This window comes from Pongo abelii, chromosome 9, assembly GCF_028885655.2.
Source record: "Pongo abelii isolate AG06213 chromosome 9, NHGRI_mPonAbe1-v2.0_pri, whole genome shotgun sequence".
Taxonomy (NCBI): domain Eukaryota; kingdom Metazoa; phylum Chordata; class Mammalia; order Primates; family Hominidae; genus Pongo; species Pongo abelii.
In genome coordinates, this window is record NC_071994.2 from 36,859,215 (window position 1) to 36,878,663 (window position 19,449).

The 19,449-nt window shown below is 40.1% G+C and overlaps 1 protein-coding gene across 1 annotated transcript in view; it reads left to right on the plus strand.

The window, feature by feature from the left end:
* MPPED2 (metallophosphoesterase domain containing 2) overlaps nucleotides 1-19,102 on the plus strand; it is a 200,201-nt gene extending 181,099 nt beyond the window's left edge. The window contains exon 6 of the mRNA XM_009246508.4: nucleotides 16,497-19,102. Within this exon, the coding sequence (XP_009244783.3) occupies nucleotides 16,497-16,594 (98 nt within the window). The 3' untranslated portion in view covers nucleotides 16,595-19,102. The remainder of the gene's footprint in view (nucleotides 1-16,496) is intronic.
* The last annotated feature ends 347 nt before the right edge of the window (nucleotides 19,103-19,449 follow it).

Below are 19,449 nucleotides of genomic sequence, written 5' to 3' on the forward strand. Positions count from 1 at the left end.
AAAATCATGGGTAGACTAAACACACGAACACAGAGAGCCTTCTCCCATCAATCAGCTTTGATTGTTATGAAGCCATAGTTACCATGAGGTGCATCTGAACACTCCCAGAGCCTGCTTGCCATGGAGAAAGTGCCTGTCTTTCATAGCCCATTTCCGTCCCAACCTTAGTTGATGACTTCGGGAATAGGTTGAGCTTTTCAGTTGGAGACCGTGAAATCACAAATGACTTGAACCCAAATGCTCCCTGTTTGCACGGGCTCACCAACATGCCTTTGCACAAATGGGGTATCATGTTTAGGTAGCAACTACATAATCCTGAAAGGGACTCCTATTTTCTGGAAGCCTTTTCTGGATCCCCCAACCTACCTTGACCCAGAACACCCCCCTTTGGTGCTGCCATAGCCTCCCACACATAATGTCCAGCTGTGCCACGTTCTGATTGTTGCTTGTCTGCATATGAGCTCCCCAAGGTCAGAGACCATGCCTTCTATCCACATTCCCAGCATCTAGGTCTGAAGAAACACCTTCTTAATGAATTAATCACTATTTGGCAAATAACAGCCAGGTATGCGAGAAAAATAGGCAAAATCAATCACAGATGAAATCAACAAATATTTACTGAACACCATAAGCCAGGTGCTGTGCTAGTAAGCTTCATTTGTAAGACCCAGTATTTACCATGAAAGAGTCTTTATAACTAGATGAAGAAAACAAGATATTGACACATGAAGGTAAATGGTAATAAAAGATGTAAATAATAGTTAAGACAACAATAAAAGAAAGTTGGGGTCTAGAATACACAGGTTTCTCCAGTTACACGAGTGGCCATAGATATGGGGATGTGCGAGGTGGGGCATAAAACTCAGACAAGCACAGGTGGCTAGCCTAGGAAAGGGAGTCTGCATGCTAATGGCAGTGTCAATTCCAAGTAGCTTCATTCCTGAAGGAGAAAATTCACATGGCCAGTGGCAATTCTAAGTGTGTCATGTAGCTGGTTTGTTTTTTAATTTACTCTATGAAATGGTTTTCTCTAATGGCATGCCATTGACGAAATGCACCGTAATGTCTCCATCCATCACCTCCAAATGCTTTTGCATGCATCAGTTGTTGACTTGTTTTCTCCCATTCAGCACATAAATGAGAGGAATGATTTATCCAAGGCCACCATTACTCTTATGTGGAACCCAAAATAGCTCTCTGGAGAAATACTGCCCTGAGCACTTATTTCTTTGTGCATCTCTCAACTTGTATTGAAGGGTGACTTTGGTCTGGGCTATAATGGTATCCTCCTGACCAGTGTTTCCTGGGAAGCTAGGCCAGGTCTCCATGGTGGTATATAACTCCTGGATGCAAGTCCTTGTATTCTTCTGGGTATGGCTACTAGGGTTGGATGATGGGAAATGAAAACTAGGGCTTTGGCTTTTGGCTATGAGTGGGCATTTGAACAAGCAATGAGATTCCCTCATGAGCTCTCTGGAACTCACAACAGGAAGAGAAAGGGTATTACGGGTATTACATATCTGAGTGCATTTTCTTTTCCTTTTTTAATTCATCTCACTTCCTTGAACTCCATCTCCCCATGCTGAAGACATATAGCCCCTTCTTCCTCTGAGTTTTGCATAGTAGTAGATCAGAAATGGAAAATAAATAGGAACATCAAGGTAATTCTTACCAGCTGAAAATTCCTTGAGAGAAGCCAAAGTATGGCATCTTTAAGTAGGATTTACTACTGTCTCAAATAACAGAAGGGGCCACTCCACATAGCTTTTGTCTCATTAGACGATGGTGATAATGAAGACAAAAGGTTTGAAGCATCAAATGGCAAAGAGATCCTGGGACATTAAACACAGTGTTCCTCTCTGTAGCATTAATAAATTGTGATGAGGTTTGAAATACTATATTTACCTTCTTAGTTCTTGTTTCAAACAGCTGAAACATGTAATTTGGAAGGTTTCACTTGAGAAAATTTATTGAAATCAATTCTGTAGGAACAAGAAAAATAACAATACTCATCATACATTGTTTCTGCATTAAAGTATTTTTGGTGAATGTATGTGTGTATCTACCTCAGTGATGCTATGTCTAATATATTAATTCTTTCCTGTGACTGGCTATATTTCTGAGTACCAGGGAAATTGAAATAAGGTGTACAAAGGATAACAACTTCCTACATTGTTTTCTTTTTCCTTTTTTTTTTTTTTTTTTTTTGAGACGGAGTCTCGCTCTGTTGCCCAGGCTGGAGTGCAGTGGCGCAATCTCGGCTCACGGCAAGCTCCACCTCCCGGGTTCACGCCATTCTCCTGCCTCAGCCTCACGAGTAGCTGGGACTACAGCTGCCCGCCACCATGCCCAGCTATTTTTTTTTTTGTATTTTTAGTAGAGACGAGGTTTCACCATGTTAGCCAGGATGGTCTCGATCTCCTGACCTTGTGATCTGCCTGCCTCAGCCTCCCAAAGTGCTGGGATTACAGGCATGAGCCACTGTGCCCGGCCTACATTGTTTTCTAATGGGCTGAATAACCAAAATTAAAAATCCAGAGCTAATCGTAAGCTGCAGTGGAAGCAACATATTGGTTTCACATCTTATGAATGGAATCTGTGTTCTGAGATTCAGAAACTGTGGTAAGTTGGCATTATACTTCTCACATTTTTATTTAATAGGTCATTTTCCCAAAGAAGTGAGATATCCATGAGTACAGCATCCAGGAATAACAATAAAATGTGTTTGAGTTCAGAGATTGTGCAAAGAAGTTTACTTAATAAAAAGCTAAGTTGGGGGTGGGAGAATAGGAATAGGAAGGAGAAAATGGGCCTGACCCAAAACTGAATGAACTTTTAGATTTCCCAGGTCAATATGTATGACTTCTGTACATCTTTTGATCACTATCTTTCTCAAAATTATAAATTAATAGATTTGTCTCTCTGATCTCAGGACAGGTGAGTAGCCTGGTTATTTTATTAATATGAGGTCTGCTGGCTTTTATGGGGGACCAGGAGAGCTGGACTTCTCATCACAACCTGTCTGTGATGGGCTTTTCCAACACAATGGCACATAAGAGACTTTTGTGAGGATGTTGTTCTCAAAGAAGACTTTTCTCAAGAAATAAATCACGTATCTCCAGCGAAGGGACAATATGCAGGTTATTCTGGTTATACTTGTGGATTCAGCAGTATCCAATTTATTGATATGAATATTTATATCCACGCCAGTAGCGCTGCAGTTGTTCATAGTATTTGCAGTGAATAGCTTGGCTGGGATGCTGAGGACATCACCCACTGTTTTTAAAGCTCAGCATTCTCAAAGCTATTTAAAGAACCCCTTCATCACCACCACTTTGGACCAATGTTAAAAGCAATTCAGTAGAGACATTCTCCTTTCATAACCCCCCAAATAATTATTGCTGACCTAGAGGCAATTCTGAAAGGAGGTATACGTTAACCCTTCTAAAAATCTTATGTAGGCTGGGTGCGGTGGCTCATGTCTGTAATCCCAGCACTTTGGAGGTCGAGGCAGGTGGATCACAAGGTCAGGAGATCGAGACCATCCTGGCTAACATGGTGAAACCCCGTCTCTACCAAAAAAAAAAAAATTAGCTGGGCGTGGGGGCGGGTGCCTGTAGTCCCAGCTACTCAGGAGGCTGAGGCAGGAGAATGGTGTGAACCTGAGAGATGGAGCTTGCAGTGAGCTGAGATCATGCCACTGCACTCCAGCCTGGGTGCTGGGTGACAGAGCGAGACTCCGTCTCAAAAAAAAAAAAAAAAAAAAAAAAATCTTATGTAGTTCCCTTTCATCAGAAAATTTTGAAAAATTACAATTGACTTTCTTTCAGTTGAATCTATGGATATAGTTCCTTTAGTTTGTAAGAAAATGCTTCTGCTACCCACAGAAAGGTAAAAATATTCGGTTTTAGCCCTATTCTAGGGATGAGGCTTGGAATTGCGACGGCACACCCAGTACATATCTTTTCATGTGCTTTTAGTGTCAGTGATTTGCATTTAAAGGAAGTTAGATTGAGGTCAGCACTGGACATCTGTATCTTCACAGCCATGCAACAGGTAAATGATACCATAAGGCCCTCCTGTGCTGGGCACTTAGCATAAGATTCAGTCCAGAGTTAGGCCAAAGAGAGAACCCAACCAAAGCCTTAACTACTAGCCTTAACCACAGCACCAGGGCAAATGAGCCTGTTTCTTTCCAAGTGATGGGAATGAAAATCAGTGGTGCTGTTCTGTTTTCTCCACCTGCTGTCCTATAACACACAGTCACAATCTTCTCTACTGATTTTTCGAAAACAAAACTATTTTTATAACACTTTTTGGGGGACATGATATGTATAAACAGGAAAAAGGTATCAGTAAATTCATTTATAAATGTTTAGCCAGGCACAGTGGTTCACACCTGTAATCCCAACACTGTGGGAAGCTGAGGCAGGAAGATCACTTGAGCTCAGGAATTCTAGACCAGCCTGGGCAACCTGGCAAGACCTTGTCTCTACTAAAAATCAAAAAGATCAGCTGTGGGTCGTGGCATGCACCTGTGGTCCCAGCTACTCAGGAGGCTGAGGCAAGAAGATTGAAGATTGCTTGAGCCTGGTAGCTTGAGGCTGCAGTGAGCCATGATTTTGCCACTGCACTCCTGGCTGGGTGACAGAGCAAGATGCTATATCTTAAAAAAAAAAAAAAAAAAAAAAAAATGTTTGATGATATGTATTGGAAAAAGAAATGAATGGTAATAATTGATCTTGAATGATGTAGTTTGGAGTACATGTCTATAAGCCACAGAAGTCTGGCTAATGTTAAATTTTGGGAATTAAAGTTTCAGTCCTTTTAAACTTTTCACTCTTTGGATGATGTCTCATGACAGGTTAATGAGTGCATGCTCTAGTCTTCAAAGATTTAGGACATGTCTGGCTAATATTAACACTGACATCTGCAAAGTAATATTGGAATGGACACCCAAATAATAAAGAATGGCTAGGGCCTTGATCATCCTAAAGCTTTGGACACTTCCCAGACTTTCCTACAGTTTTAGGGTATTTTCCTTTTCATTCCATTAAGGCACTTAAAATACTCTCCATAGGGCCAGGTGCAGTGGTTCACATTTGTAATCCCGAAGCTTTGGGAGGCAGGAGTGAGAGGATTGCTTGAGGCCAGGAGTTCAAGACCAGCCTGGGCAACATAGCAAAACCCCCATCTCTAAAAAAATATATATTTTTTTATTAGCTGCGTGTGGTGGCAGGCACCTGTAGTCCTAGCTACTCAGGAGGCTGATCGGGAGGCTGATGCAGGAGCTTGAGGTTACAGTGAATGGTGATTGTGCCACTCTACTCTAGCCTGGATTACAGAGCAAGATCCTATCTCTAAGAAATTAAAAAGTATTATGCTGTATAACCCTGATCTCTCGACTGCTATAAAATCTTTCTTGCATCTAAAAAAAAGTTAAAAATACATAAATAAACTCTCCACAAATACTTATCTCTAAATACAGTGAAAGATATTACTACAAGCTTAATACTTTAAATGTTTCTCTAATACAGTGTTGAGGTTTCGGTCTGTCTTTGTTGTCAGACTGGTATTTTTTTAAAAAGTATATATGCATACAAACGTGTTAAAAAGTTTAAATATGTACATATCCTTGTAATATATATATTTTCTCCCAATATGTTTTATCTATTCTGTTTAAACAAAATCTGAAAGGTTAGAGTTTATGACCATAATTTGGTATCTGCAATTTATAAACTTTAGCTGGTAATTCAACCTATTTCTATGAATTTATTTACTGAGACTCTACATGAATGAGGTCTTTGCTACAAACGAAACCTTTCTAATCTTCACCCATTGTCCATTTACACATGAGTAAATATGTTAATCTGTTCATAAAAGGATAAAATAATTCTGAAGATAAATGCAAAATGACTTTTACAAAGACACAAAACAGTACATTACGTTCTACTCTGTGTGATGCCTGCCAACATTCCAGAGGACAGAGAATTGATAAAATACCAATTTAAAGGATTAGAAGAAATGATTTCTCGAATCAAGAATTCCATTTCTCTGTGATGGGAGTCTTAATTCTGGAGGAAAGGAGAAACATATTTTTTTTTCTTACCTTTGTAATTTGGCAATTCTTAGGCTAATAAATTAGAGTAAGTGGTTTGTCTGAGACATGGAGAAAATTGGATGCAGCGTGAAACATTAACAACAGTGTTAATGAGAAAATGGTTGGCTTATAAGTCCTGTGCTTGAATTTAGTATGCAGGATGATTAGGTCTTCACAATGTTGTTTATTAAAAAAAAAAGTATTGGATCTTTTTTTAATGTTTCCATATCCTGCCAAGGTCAAAAAGGACAATATCTGTTTTGTTACATTATGTTTTCATGTAATGGTGGTTGGTTTAATGAAATTGTTGTAGAAGACCTGGCCGCCAGGGTATATCAGACTTGTGTGTGTCACTTTTGGAGCATCTTTCACAAACAATTAGCTCTTTATAAGACGTACGATCGTCCTCACATTCATCACGTGTGTCCCATGCCTCTCAAATAAAAAACCTTTATAACCATTATCGTCAACCAAAATTAACCTGGGCCCAACTGAAGAGAAGGAAGTCAAGTCTTTAGTTTTTGGTTGGCCAGTTAACTCTTTCAAGTCTGATACATACCATTTCATGCTCCTTACTGGATGGACTTTGGCATATTTGTACTTCCAAAGAGTTTTTTTCTGATATTAAGGAAAGTTTAAGAGCTTTCTCTTGGCTGGGTGATGTTTGATTGCAAGGAACTAAAACTTACTCCAATTTGATCAATAAAAGAGAGGTTTGTTATAGGATACAGACATAATAAATTTCAAGAAACAAGAAGCCCAGAGAGGGAAAGAACCAAGAATCTTCAGGCACCTTAGTAGCCTTATGTAATCTCAGTAGTTGTTCAGGGACCTTCTATCTGATTTTTAGTAAAAAAGTCATCTGACCATCTGATCAGCTTTCTTCTAGTGAATGAATGGTAACCCCAGGTCATGTGTTCACCCCTGATCTAATTAACAGTAGCCCCAGTCATGTAAGATCTAAAGCTACCCCTTTATGGGAATGAGTCGGGTAGGTAGAGTTTGGGTCAGAGTAGTGTGTTAATGAGGACAAGTTTTGAGGTTGAATCTCATAAACATTATTCATTATTCTTATCCACAGTCCCAAACAATTTCAGCCCTATCACTTAGTAACTCATTAGCATGACTGTGGAAATTGGCTGAAAGAATATGAGTGAAATGAGGCAAATCTAACTCTGCTATGGAAGAAAAAAGGTTTTAATAATTCATAGCCCTTGAGGTACTGATAGGAATCATTAGTACCATGTTTATCTGCAAGGATAATGACTTAATACCAAATCTCCATCCCAGTTTCTTTTGTTTCCTACAAATTGGAGAAATGAATTGGTCAAAGTCAAGGAAGGAATTGGTCAAGCTAAGCTAAGAGATCTTGCAAGATGTTTGGTCTACATTAAAGACCCATAATAGACTGATTTTTAATTACTTGGTTAAGTCAGTTCACAGGGTACATGGTTGAAAAAAATAAACCTGAGATGATGATAATGGTGGTAAACAGCTTTCATTTTTAGTATCATATTTTTAACACGAGATTTGTTAAAACAGCAGGACAAGACTCTACTGCCCACTAGCTAGTGAGGTGTTTATTGATCAAATTACTTAATCTCTTTGAGTCTCTGTTTCTTCATCATTAAAATGGGAGTGATAAGTGTACTGATCTTACAGGATTGTTGAAGTCAGTGAGAAAACGAATGTAAATTGCTTAGCATGGTACCTGACACATGTGAGCTACTACTCTCAAGCATTTATATAGACCTTTTATGAATGTCAGTGGTTGTTTTATGACTTATCTTCCTTGAATCTCAGAACAATCCCATGAACTTAGAGCAGTCAGTGAAACAGTTAAGAAAAAGTTATAGTTTGTATCGCCAAAATTAGGTAATTGAGTCCTAATGATGATGAAGTCAACGAATATCAGCCACATGTAACAGCAAAATAAATACATTATTGAATATGTAAGAACTACAGTATGCTTACCACCTGTGTACTCCATATGAAAGTTACTAGAGGAGATGCTCCAGAAAACTTATAGCAAGATCCAAAGTGAAGAACAAACTAGCATACAAGAAATAGTGGCTGATAAGTATGACTCAGAAAATGAAAAAGAAGGTAGAAAAGGAAGAGGATCCATTTGAGAAACTTAGAAATTTCTCTTTTAAGAGTTTAACTTCTATACTTCTCTTAATTACATTAGTTTATTTTATAGTAAATAATATTTTATGACTCACAACCCACAATATTGTTGGTTTTTAATATTACAATTTACATACAAAGCACTAAAACTGAATTACACTTACAGAACAGAATATAAGCCTTGAAAATGTGACAATAACAATATACCTAACAAAAATTAGGGATGACATATAGGAATAAAGAAGAGAGATAGAAGATTGAGCATATTAGTGGTCTTATCTTTCTTTGCAGGGAAAAACTAGTTACTACCTAATTTGATATATCCAGAAATTGAGGCATAAACATACCGTGTAAATTTTAATTGCTGCTAAAGTAGTTGCCCCAGGATTGGGACAAGAAATGGAAGAATTTTACTTTTCCTTTCTATTTTTCTACACTTTTTGAATTCTGGTTTGCATGTGTATGCATTACTATTTTAATTTTTAAAAATAAACCGAAAAAAGAGCATTCAAACTCATGGTTCGAATGGAGATAATTCTATTCAGGCACCTAAATTGAAATTATAGGAAAAAAAGAGTCAAGCTGATCAGATGTAGGAAGGTGTGACTATGAGCTTGCAAGTAAACCTGGACTTTCCTTCATTAAATTTGGTTTCCTTCTCTTTCTCCTTGTTTCATTGAGCTGAAATATGGAATTAGAAGGCACGTATTCCAGAACAGTTCTGCAACACAAACTACCGACAACTTTCAAGACTTAAGTGTATAGCAACCATAAAATGTATAGTCATGTCTAAGCATAAGAAATAAGCAGTCTAGAGGGTAAGAAATTTAAGAAAAACTGCAGGTATATACAGGCAGCTGCTAAAGTCTGGAGTGGGAATATTTTTAGCAGTGGATATTTGCTGCCATTGAATGCTTAAATCAGTGCAGGTGGGGCATTCAAAAGGCTTCTGAGGGGTCAAGTTGCTCCAGATATTTTGCAAGGTTATATTGTCCATGAATGAATGATTTTGCTTTATGTCCCTGCAAAGGGGAGTCAGAGGACAGTGTTCCTTTCTTAGTCCCCAAGGATGCTCATCTGTTGTGAATAGCAAAAGCCCAAGGTAGGATGATGGATCAGAGATCTGAAATCCAGAGCCTTGCTGGAATGTGTTGTCCTTAAAAGCAAGCATCTCAGTATGATAAATACGATCTCCTCAAGCCCATTAGGGAATGGAAATTTAAGAACCAGTTAGGTCAAAGATCAGGAAATTTATGACGATTATCTGCGGTTACAGTGTAGAGTGTTTGAGGATGGTTTAAACCAAGGAGTCCAGTGCCTGTAAATCTTGAGAGTGATATTAATACCTCGGTGAACATGTGTGTACAACGTTTCTGAAAAGATTGATTGCAAAGGCCAGTTCCCAGGAAAGACAAGCAGGTAATTGGCATTTAATTAATGAGAATAAGTTATATTAAATTAAAGACTTATAATCCTTGATTATTTATCTTCCTGTAGCCAGTGTGACAATCTGCTCTTAGATTATTAACTCACCACTGTTTTTTTAAGAGGCCAAACTAAGCCGTCTATTCAGACTGTATAAATAGGAATATGTTTGCATCTCAACCATGGGAACAAAATATCCTTTGGGAACTCATGAGAGGCTTCTTTCTAATATAAATGATTTTTGAAAAATTGAATCCATGCAGAGCATCCAAGGTATTCTTAGGTCTACTCCATACCCCCAGAATCCAGAAGAGTTGACATGAACCATTGTGTAGTAGGAAGGTTGTGAACTTGAGGGTCAGCCTGACCTGACCTAGGATTGAGTCCTATCTCTGGCTTATATTAACTAAGTAGGCTTGGGTATGTTATTAAAATTCTCTGGGGTTCAGTTATCTTATCTTCAAAAATGAGAAAATAGTACTGACCTGAAATACATTATTTTAAAAACTAAATGATACTGTAAATCCCCATGGTCCATTAGCTATCACATAGGCAGTACTCAATAAAAGCTCATTTTTCTCTTCACATTCTCCTTCTCCTTTTGTAGCACAGGATGATAGTGGCTAGAAAATGATTCAGAAACAAAGTTGGAGGCTTCATGCTACTTGAACAATTATGATAAATACACATTAATCAAGATACTATGGTACTGGTGAAGGGATAGACACATACTACAGTGGAGTAGAATAGAAATTCCAGAAATAAAGCCACACAAGTATGACGAATTGATTTTTGAAAAAGGTGCAAAGACAATTCAAAGAAGAAAGTCCAGTCTTTTAAAGAAATGGCATTGAACAATTTAACTTCACATGCAGAAAAAAGTAAGTTGTCTCAAAAGGGATTATCTAAATGTAAAGCATAAATCTAGAAAACAGGAGAAAATATTCATAACTTGGAATGAGGTAGAGTTCTTACATACGACACCAATAATACAATACCTGATAGAAAAAAATGTGTAAGTTGAGCTTCACTGAAATTTAAAACTTGCTCTGTCAAATATGGTATTTAAAAAATAAAAATACAAATTACAGAGTTGGAGAAAATATTTTCACATCACATATCAAACAAAGATCTTGTAGCTAGAATATATAAAGAAGTCTTAAAATTCAACCAAATTAAAAATGGGTAAAAAGTTGAATAAACACATTACCAGAGAGGATCTATGGATGGCAAATAAGCAAAAGAAAAGATTTTCGACTTTATTAGCTACTAAGAAAATGCAAATTAAAACCACAATGAGATAACATTACATCCCTATTAAAATGGCCATTTAAAAAAAAGCCTGATAATATCAAGTGCTGACAAGGATGCAGAGCAACTGGAATCCTCATGAATTACTTATAGAAATGAAAAATGGTACAGCCTCCTGGAACACAGCTTAGCAGTTTCTCATGAATTTAAAGATACATTTACAGGTGATCTAGCAATCTCACTTCTGAATATTTACCCTAGAGAGATGATGAATCATGTTCACTCAAAAACCTGCATACAAATGCTTATAGTATCTCTACTTATAATCACCAAAAACTGAAACAATCCAAATATCCTTCAGCAGATGAAGGGATAAACAAACAGTTACACATCCATAAAGTGGAATCCTACTTGGTAATAAAAAGGAACAAACTATTGGTACACACAACAGCCTGGATGAATCGCAAAGACATAATGCTGAGTGAAAGAAGGCAGTCTCAAAAGATATGTTCCACTTGTATGATATTCTCAAGAAAACAAAACTATACCGATCAGTGGTTGCCAGGGGTTAGGATGGGGTCAAAGCATGACTACAAAGGAGCAGCATAGGGGAGTTTTTGGGGCTGACAAAATTGTTTTGTATCCCAATTGTGGTAGTGGCTACACAAATCTATACTGTGTTAAAATTCAGAACTGCACACCAAAAACAAGTCAAATTAACTGTACATTAACTTTAAAAACATGATAAAATTAAACATATTTTTAAAAATGATCCCACCAAGAAGCCATTCTAACTTATGATAAACAAGGCATAACACCCCAGAACTCTGGGACTCCTTAAATATAATTTGTTTATTATTTATTGAACAAGTGTTTATCGAGCATTACCTATGTGTCCACATTGTTTTAGGCACAGAGGATGAAGTTCTAAACATAACAAAAACTCCTGGGAGGTTACATTATAATAAATAATAACTATATACTATCTCAGATGGTATACATACTCTGGTAAGCAGGATAGGAAATTGCAGGAAGTTGTGCCAAACCATCCCTGGACAGAGCTGATTTGGTTTGAGATGAAGGGAAGGGACTTTTCTATGGAAAATCTCTTACCCAAGGCCAAGATGGAACTCTGGTCTGAAAATCCTATGAGTTGGAGGCATGCTTTAGGCCTGGATGATAAAGCCAAAGTCACCTAAAGACCACAGAGACTGTGTCCAGGATGTAGTGAGAGCAGAGATAGGGTTGTCTATTAGAGACTGTATCCAGGATGTAGTGAGAGCAGAGATAGGGTTGTCTATTAGGAAGGACACAGAGGGTGGGACGCTGGCTGTGGGCTTCCGGTGATGTTATGAGTACCCAGCAGGTGTGGTGGAAAGGCAAGACTCTGACCCACATGACTCATAGTTAATTTGAGAAAGAGAAACAACTGTCAATGAGAGGTGATCTCCAGATTGGGCACAAATTGAAGGTTCCCAAATACAAGGAGTGAATGTTCAGGGAAGTAGTGGCTGGGAAGAACCCTAGGATGGAAAGAGGCCAGCAAGAGGAACAGAGGGAAGACTAGAACCAAGCTGACAAAATGCCAGGACCCAAGCATAGAAGGCAAGATACCGGATAAAGTGTTTGGAAAGAAGGTAGTGGACACACTTTGCCTTAAACCCTGAGCACAGTTTAAAATAGGCACTTCTTCCTCAGATATTGCTGCTTCCTTCCTCCTGGTTCAGTGACTGCTCCTTGAGTCTATCTTGGAGGTGAGCAAACCTTAAGTGGGGAGCATGAACACTCCCTCCCATCTGTCTACCCATTACTATCTCACGCTCCTGAGCTCCAGCTCAGGGAAATCCAAGGGAATCCGTCCCCTTTAAGAACCAGTGGCTTGCTGGGACTGGCTTCCTGCCAGGGTAGAAAAGTAGAGCAGGAGACATTTAAAGCCCTGTTTGAAAACTGTCATTCTTCCAACGACCTCAGATGGGGTGATTAATCAAGAAGCAATTCCGGAGAGAAGCCATCTTCTTTACCTGCTTAAATCTCCCAGGTTAAGTTGTATTTTAAGCCCTGGCTTATTTTTAGACAAGTTTGTTGCTGTTGCCTAACCCTATGTTAAAGTAATTATTGTCTGCGAAGGTCACACAGAGTTCAGTGGAACTGAAAAACTCACAGCCTTTAGTATTAATGGGGTGAGCAGCCTGTTCAGGGCCTTTTCCTTAAAGAGACAGACCGGTGAGAACAGTCAATAACGACAAAAAAGCATTTGACATTTCAAGAGAGAGAAGGCTTATTCTTTTTGTGGCTTCTGGCAAAGACCCCAAAATCAAACAAAGAAACCATTAGAGGGGAGTCAGTTGCTATCTTCTACATGCCAGTGCTCAAAAAATGTTGTTGAATTTGTTATTTGAACTCAAGTGGGAAGTTAGAAATTCAAAGCGGAAGGAAGAGAAATAGTAAAGTTTGAACACCTACCATACACCAGGTGCTTTACATAATTACCTTAATTCTCACATCTACTTCTTTGAAGTAGTTATATGTACTACTATTATATGTACCATTGCAGATGAGGAAACTGAGGCTTAGAGAGGTAATTTGCTCTGGATTACATACTTAGTAACTGGCAGAGCCAGGATTCGCGTCCAGGTTGATGTGACTAGAAAATGCAGACCCTTTTCATGTGACTTCCTGAATCACATTAATTTAAAGCCTAATGTTGGGGCAAGGTAACTGGGGAGGTTGAATTTTTCAATTTTTTTATTGATATTTGATTCTTATAAATATATATTATGAAATTCATTTCAAACAACACTTTTCAGTTTGGCTTCTATGTTGATTGGAAAATAATGAGAACTAATGGTTAAGACATAATAAATGCCAGACATTGAAGCAAAATGACGTGATCTTATTGAATCCACACATATACACATATGATTAAACATTTAGAAACATACACAATCATTCACAATCATTCCATTTTACAGAGAAGAAAATTGAGGCTTAGAGAATTCTTGTTCATATATCACAGACAATATGTGGTAGAGCCAGGATCCAAACCCAGGCATTTTTATGTGAGAGTCCACTGTCCTACCAACTGTTCCATTCAGAGACCATGGCTTCTCCTGCCTGCCCCACCAACTGATAAAGTTAGGTACCTGGCCCAGATGTCCTCAAGGAGGAACCTGAGGGCTGGTCTACAATCATGTCCAAAGTACAGAGTGTATGAGCAGTGCAAGACAAAGGCTGAAATGACCACACCAAAGAGCAGTTAGCCTTTGTCTTTTAGGCCATTCAGCAAAAAAGCTCCTGAGCTTCCCTCCAGAGGGAAGCCACTTTATAAAGGGAGTTGGGGCCCAAAGCCACTGGGCCTGCAGTTCAGAATCAATTCCCTAGCTTCTTTGAAGCCCCTAGACAGTTCCATCTCTTCACTTCTGGGATCTGCAATCCATCTGTGGCCTGGTTGTGGTACGTTGTTTAATGGCTGCAAATTTCTTCCATTCCAGGATCCAGGCCCCAGTGCACTATAATTTTGCCACTTCTCCTGTCGGGGACTAGAGTCTATTTCTCCACACCTTTGAATCTGGGCTGGTGGTGTGACTTGCTTTGATCAGTTCACTTCCACCTTCTTTGAATGCTGCCCTGAGACCACCATACAAAGAAACTGATCTCATTGACTAGAAGATAAGAGGCCCCATGGAAGAGAAGGGAGGTGCCTTAGCCAACAGGTAGCACCACTGCCAAACATGTGAGAGGGGCAGCCATCTCAACCTTTGGGCCCAGCTGACCTTGCAGCTGAATGCAGCTGCCAGGCAAAACTGGCACAGCAACCTTGGAGCCAAACCAAAGAATTCTAAAAGATATAACAATAAGTTGTTGTTTTAAGCCACTAGGTTTTGGGGTACTTTGTTACACAGCAAGGCTAACTGAAACAGTCTTTCTTTGAAGTTCAGAACAGCATAAGGGTGCACTCTTGGTTGACATACTTCAGCACCTACCACAGGGCAATCAATGGCAGTGATATATTCTCCAGACTCCAGCCTCCATTACCATAAACTCCTCCAGGGACCAAAGGATGGTTTCAGGGCTTTTTTATACTTTGGCCAACATAAGTGGACATCCAGACTATTAGGCTGTCAACATTTGAGGCCTAGAAAAAGTATTGTTAACTTTTCCTTAAAGAGACAGACCAGTGAGAACAGTCAATAAGGACAAAAATGCATTTGCCATTTCAAGAGAGTGGAGGCTTACTATTTTTGTGGCTTCTGGCAAAGACCCCAAAATCAGACAAAGAAACTTTTAGAGGGGAGTCAATCACTATCTTCTACATGCCCATGCCAGTGCTCAAAAAATGTTGTTGAATTGGTTATTTGAACTCAAGTGGGAAGTTAGAAATTCATATTTCTGGCATATTTCAAAAGAAAGCTGAGAATCAAAATTAGTAAATATCTAATTGAATGTCTGTGAAATGTAATAAATGCCAGTTAGATGCCTGCATTTCAACACTTATATACTAAATATATTTAATGTGGACCGTTATTCTTGAATAGATGGTATAAGAGGCTTTTTTCCTAAAAGGCAGGTGATCTGGGGCCTATGAAGATATTGAGTAGCTGTGGGTATTTTGTGTGTTGATGGATTTGGGAACTCTGTGTATTTGGCCATTAACTTGTACTCTGATGCCCCAAATTATTGCTGTGTTATGTTATCTGGTCTTTAGGGAGAACATTGGCTGTGAGGTTCCAAAAACTAAGGGTTCCCTATCTACCCGAGTCAGTTTCTGAAAAGGCTAACACCTGCCTCAGCCTCTCAGAGACTCCTTGATCCAGAGTCAAGGCAACCAAATTGGGCAGAGTGACTATAGAAAAGTAACAATATATTTTCTAGAGAAGCAGAAGATTGTGGTGGCACAGTGTATGATAGGATACGTAAATGAAGCCATTCAGGATTATTAAATTTTTCATTGGTTAATTAAGAATTATTTTAAACCTAAATCCCACCTGAGGAAAGGAAGCAGGGAGTCCCTGAATTTCTGCCCATCAGAATAGTAACCACCAGCACACATTTTATGAAAACATAGAAGCAAAAGCTGGCATAGCAGCTTAGCAGGAGGACCACAAAGAATTCTTATTTCACATTAACCCTCAGTGAATAGACAATCCCCAGGGCATCATTTTCAAATATAAGGGTTGGTCACTTTTGCCTGAGTGGAGCTCTTAGTTTGGTTCTGTGGGTGACCACACACACTATGTTCCACCTCATATCCTACCTCTTGTAGTTGGGAATATACCCAACCTCAGTCAAGGCTCCCGAATTCAGTCTAAGCTGTCAAAAGGCTCTATTGGAGGAAGAGGTCAGCCTTCATCACTAGAGGCCACTAAACTCATGAATCACTTTTGCAAGGCAACTGCTTGGTGGAGGGGTCTTGTTAAAAGCCAAGATTGCTCTGAACTTAATCTAATACAGTTGGTCCTCTAGAGAGGTGCTGAGGAGTTGTTTATGAGAATGGGAAGGTAATCAAGACACCATCAGAGAGAGAACTGAATAATTTAGGTCGTGTTCATCTCTCTCTCTCTCCCTCTCTCTTTCTCTCTCTCCCCTTTAGTAAACCCTGTGAGCATCTCCAAGGCACTGAGGACAAAAGTATGTTCTCTGCCTTCAAAAACTTCCTGGTCTAGAGGAAACTGGCATAGACACAATTAATTGATGATCTGATGAATTAGCATTGTGTGAGCTACAATCCTGGCATGAATCAAGAACTAGAGAGGCACACAGGAAGGAAGGAAGATGCATTTCCTTGGTGAAGACAAAGAAGGCATGAGGAGGAGGGGACAGGGAAGCTCACCTGGTGGACAACAGGCAAGTTAGCGGAGGAGGGCTCTGCTGGAAGAGGAAACAGACTGGGAAGGTGGGGCCAGTGCCTAAAGGGCCACTGTAAGAAGGGGTTGTAGGAGAAAAGGAAAGACAGATCAGTCACTGATGAACTCCTCCACCCCAGGTCTGCAGACAGAGTTGATTCCTTCTCTAAGCCTCGGCATCCCCTACCGACAAACAGTCTCTCCTGCTCCTTCTCTCCCAAGTCCTCTAAATAGCTTCATGCCCAAACCACAGAGAGAATATTCTCAGGCCTAAGGCAGGCCTTCCCGGCACAGAATGTTTGGAGCCCTCTGTGGGAGAGTGGCTGGCCCCCTTAACTGTCCCCCTTCCCTCCGGGAGCCAAGGCGGGCACTGTGCACCTGCCCCTGAATTGTGTGCGGCAGTTGCCGGCCTGGAGCTGAGTGACACAGCAGGTGCCTCCAGCCTGAAGACAATTCCATATTTCAATGGAGCGTCGCCACCAAAGCTTATTATCTAGGGCAATAAAGTTTAGGATTAGGGGGATTCAGGATGATTGTGTGATTCTCCACAAAGCTTATCTTCTAATAGACCAGCTGCTTTATTAGGCCGCCCCCACCCGCACCAGGCCCTTCCCAAAGCATCCCAAGTCCCAGGCAGCCGAGGGGGGCCTTGAAGGCGGCAGTGGTAGACAGCTGGGGGTATCATATCACCCTCAGTCTCCATCTGCGAGTATTAAATTACAGGCGGCTTCCAGCTGGGCACACCCCAGCTCCCACCTTCCTCCCACAAAGCCAGCATCATCGTCAGGCATCTGCCAAGGACACGATGTGGTCGCCTCTCCCCTGCTGATCCCCACCGTTGAACTCTAAAAGGGCCAGGTCTGGGTATTTACTTGTTATTAGGGCTGTCACTGTCACAGTGTGGAATGCAGTGGAGTGGAGGCCTGGAGTTGGGGGGACCATGGAAATTTCTGTTGCAAATGGGGCTTTGCTGGGACTGTTCACTATAAACAAAAAAAGAAGATGGAATCATGCACCACAGAACCTCAAAGAAGCTGGCATGCTTACCAAGCTCCCACATATTTCTCCCAAAATGAAATTTATTAACCGTTGAGTGTTCTGGGGACCACCCCCACATGCTCCCTGATCCCATTGCTCAGTTCCTTTTCTGATAGGAGCAGAGCATGGGATGGTGTCCCTCCAACCTCATGTGGTCAGCAGCACTGAGGCAACTCTCGTTTCCTATCCCTCCCTGACAGTCTCCTTTATCCTCAGCCCCTGACAGACTATCTGTTCAGAGTAGGAATTTATCAATAAGTATTGATAAGCATGCTGAAAGGAATATGGGGGACTGGGAATATGCCTGAAACATAATGAATGTTTCAAAGAAATGAAACGTTCTGAAAATGGAATTTTCAAAGATTCTGACAAGCACACAGCATCTGCTTGTGGATTTTAGGAAAACTTAGTCGTAGAATTATTCAGAGTTCACATTTCAGCCATGGGGATGTTGTGTGCCTGTTGACAACAGAGGTCCCTGTACAAGTTTGTTTTTTACTGTGTCTGTGTGTCATTCACTAAAGAGAGAGTGTCGCTTAGATGCTCAGAGTAATTAATTGTAGTATTGAGATAATAGTGGCTTTGAAATGCAGCTGTGCTTATATACGTGCACGTTGTGCAGTTAGATGCTCCTGGGTTCATATCTGCTTCCATCACTACCAACTATGTGGCCTTGTTTTCTGATCTGCAAGCCATGGATTGTATTGGTTACTTTGCAGGACTGTGGTAAAGGTTAGGCATATATGAGGCAAGTGCAATGCCCAACATTTGGCAGATGCTTAATAAGTGTTGGCTATTATTATTATTACTACTACTAGTATTGCTTTTGCTATTGCTATTGTGTGTGACCTATATAATAATCCTACTAATATGAGTGAAGGCAAGAATCATGGACTATGCATCTAGCATAATCAGGAGGGTTTGACTGTTGTGAATGAATTCAAGGGCAGGACAAGCAGTGACAAGAGTTACTGAAGTTCATCTGATCTGAGTTCTGTTCATTCATTTGTTTGGGATCCAAATTCTGAACCCCAACTCTGTGCTAGACACTGTTCTAGGTGCTGGGAAAACAGCAATGTGTTAGTCTGTTTTTGCTGCCATAAAGGAATCCCTGAGACTGGGTATTTTATAAAGAAAAGAGGTTTATTTAAATCACAGTTCTGCAAGCCTAACACCTGGTGGAAGCTGCCAAGGCTTACAGCTTATACCCTCTGAAGCAGCAGCCTAATCTATACCTTGAGCCAAGACTGGAATTGGAGCTGCCAGGATGCAGGAAGCAGTGTCCCAAGGATGTGCAGAGCAGTGGGGTCCTGAATGTGGCCCCCCAAACCATTCTTTTCTCCTAGGCCTCTGGGCCTGTGATGGGAGGGGTGGCCTTGAAAATCTTTGAAATGCCTTCAAGGCCTTTTTCCCATTGTCTTGGTTATTAGCACTTGGCTCCCCTTTAGCCATGCTAATTAGTCTAGCAAGTGGTTGCTCCACAGCCCGCTCATATTTCTCTCCTGAAAATGTTCTTTCCTTCTCCACCACACAACCAGTTTGTGAATTTTCCAAACTTTTATGCTCTGCTTCCCTTTTAATTATAAATTTCCCAGCCTCAGATATTCCTTTATAGTAATGCAAATGGACTAACAGAAGCAATGAATAAGAAGGGGTCCTGGC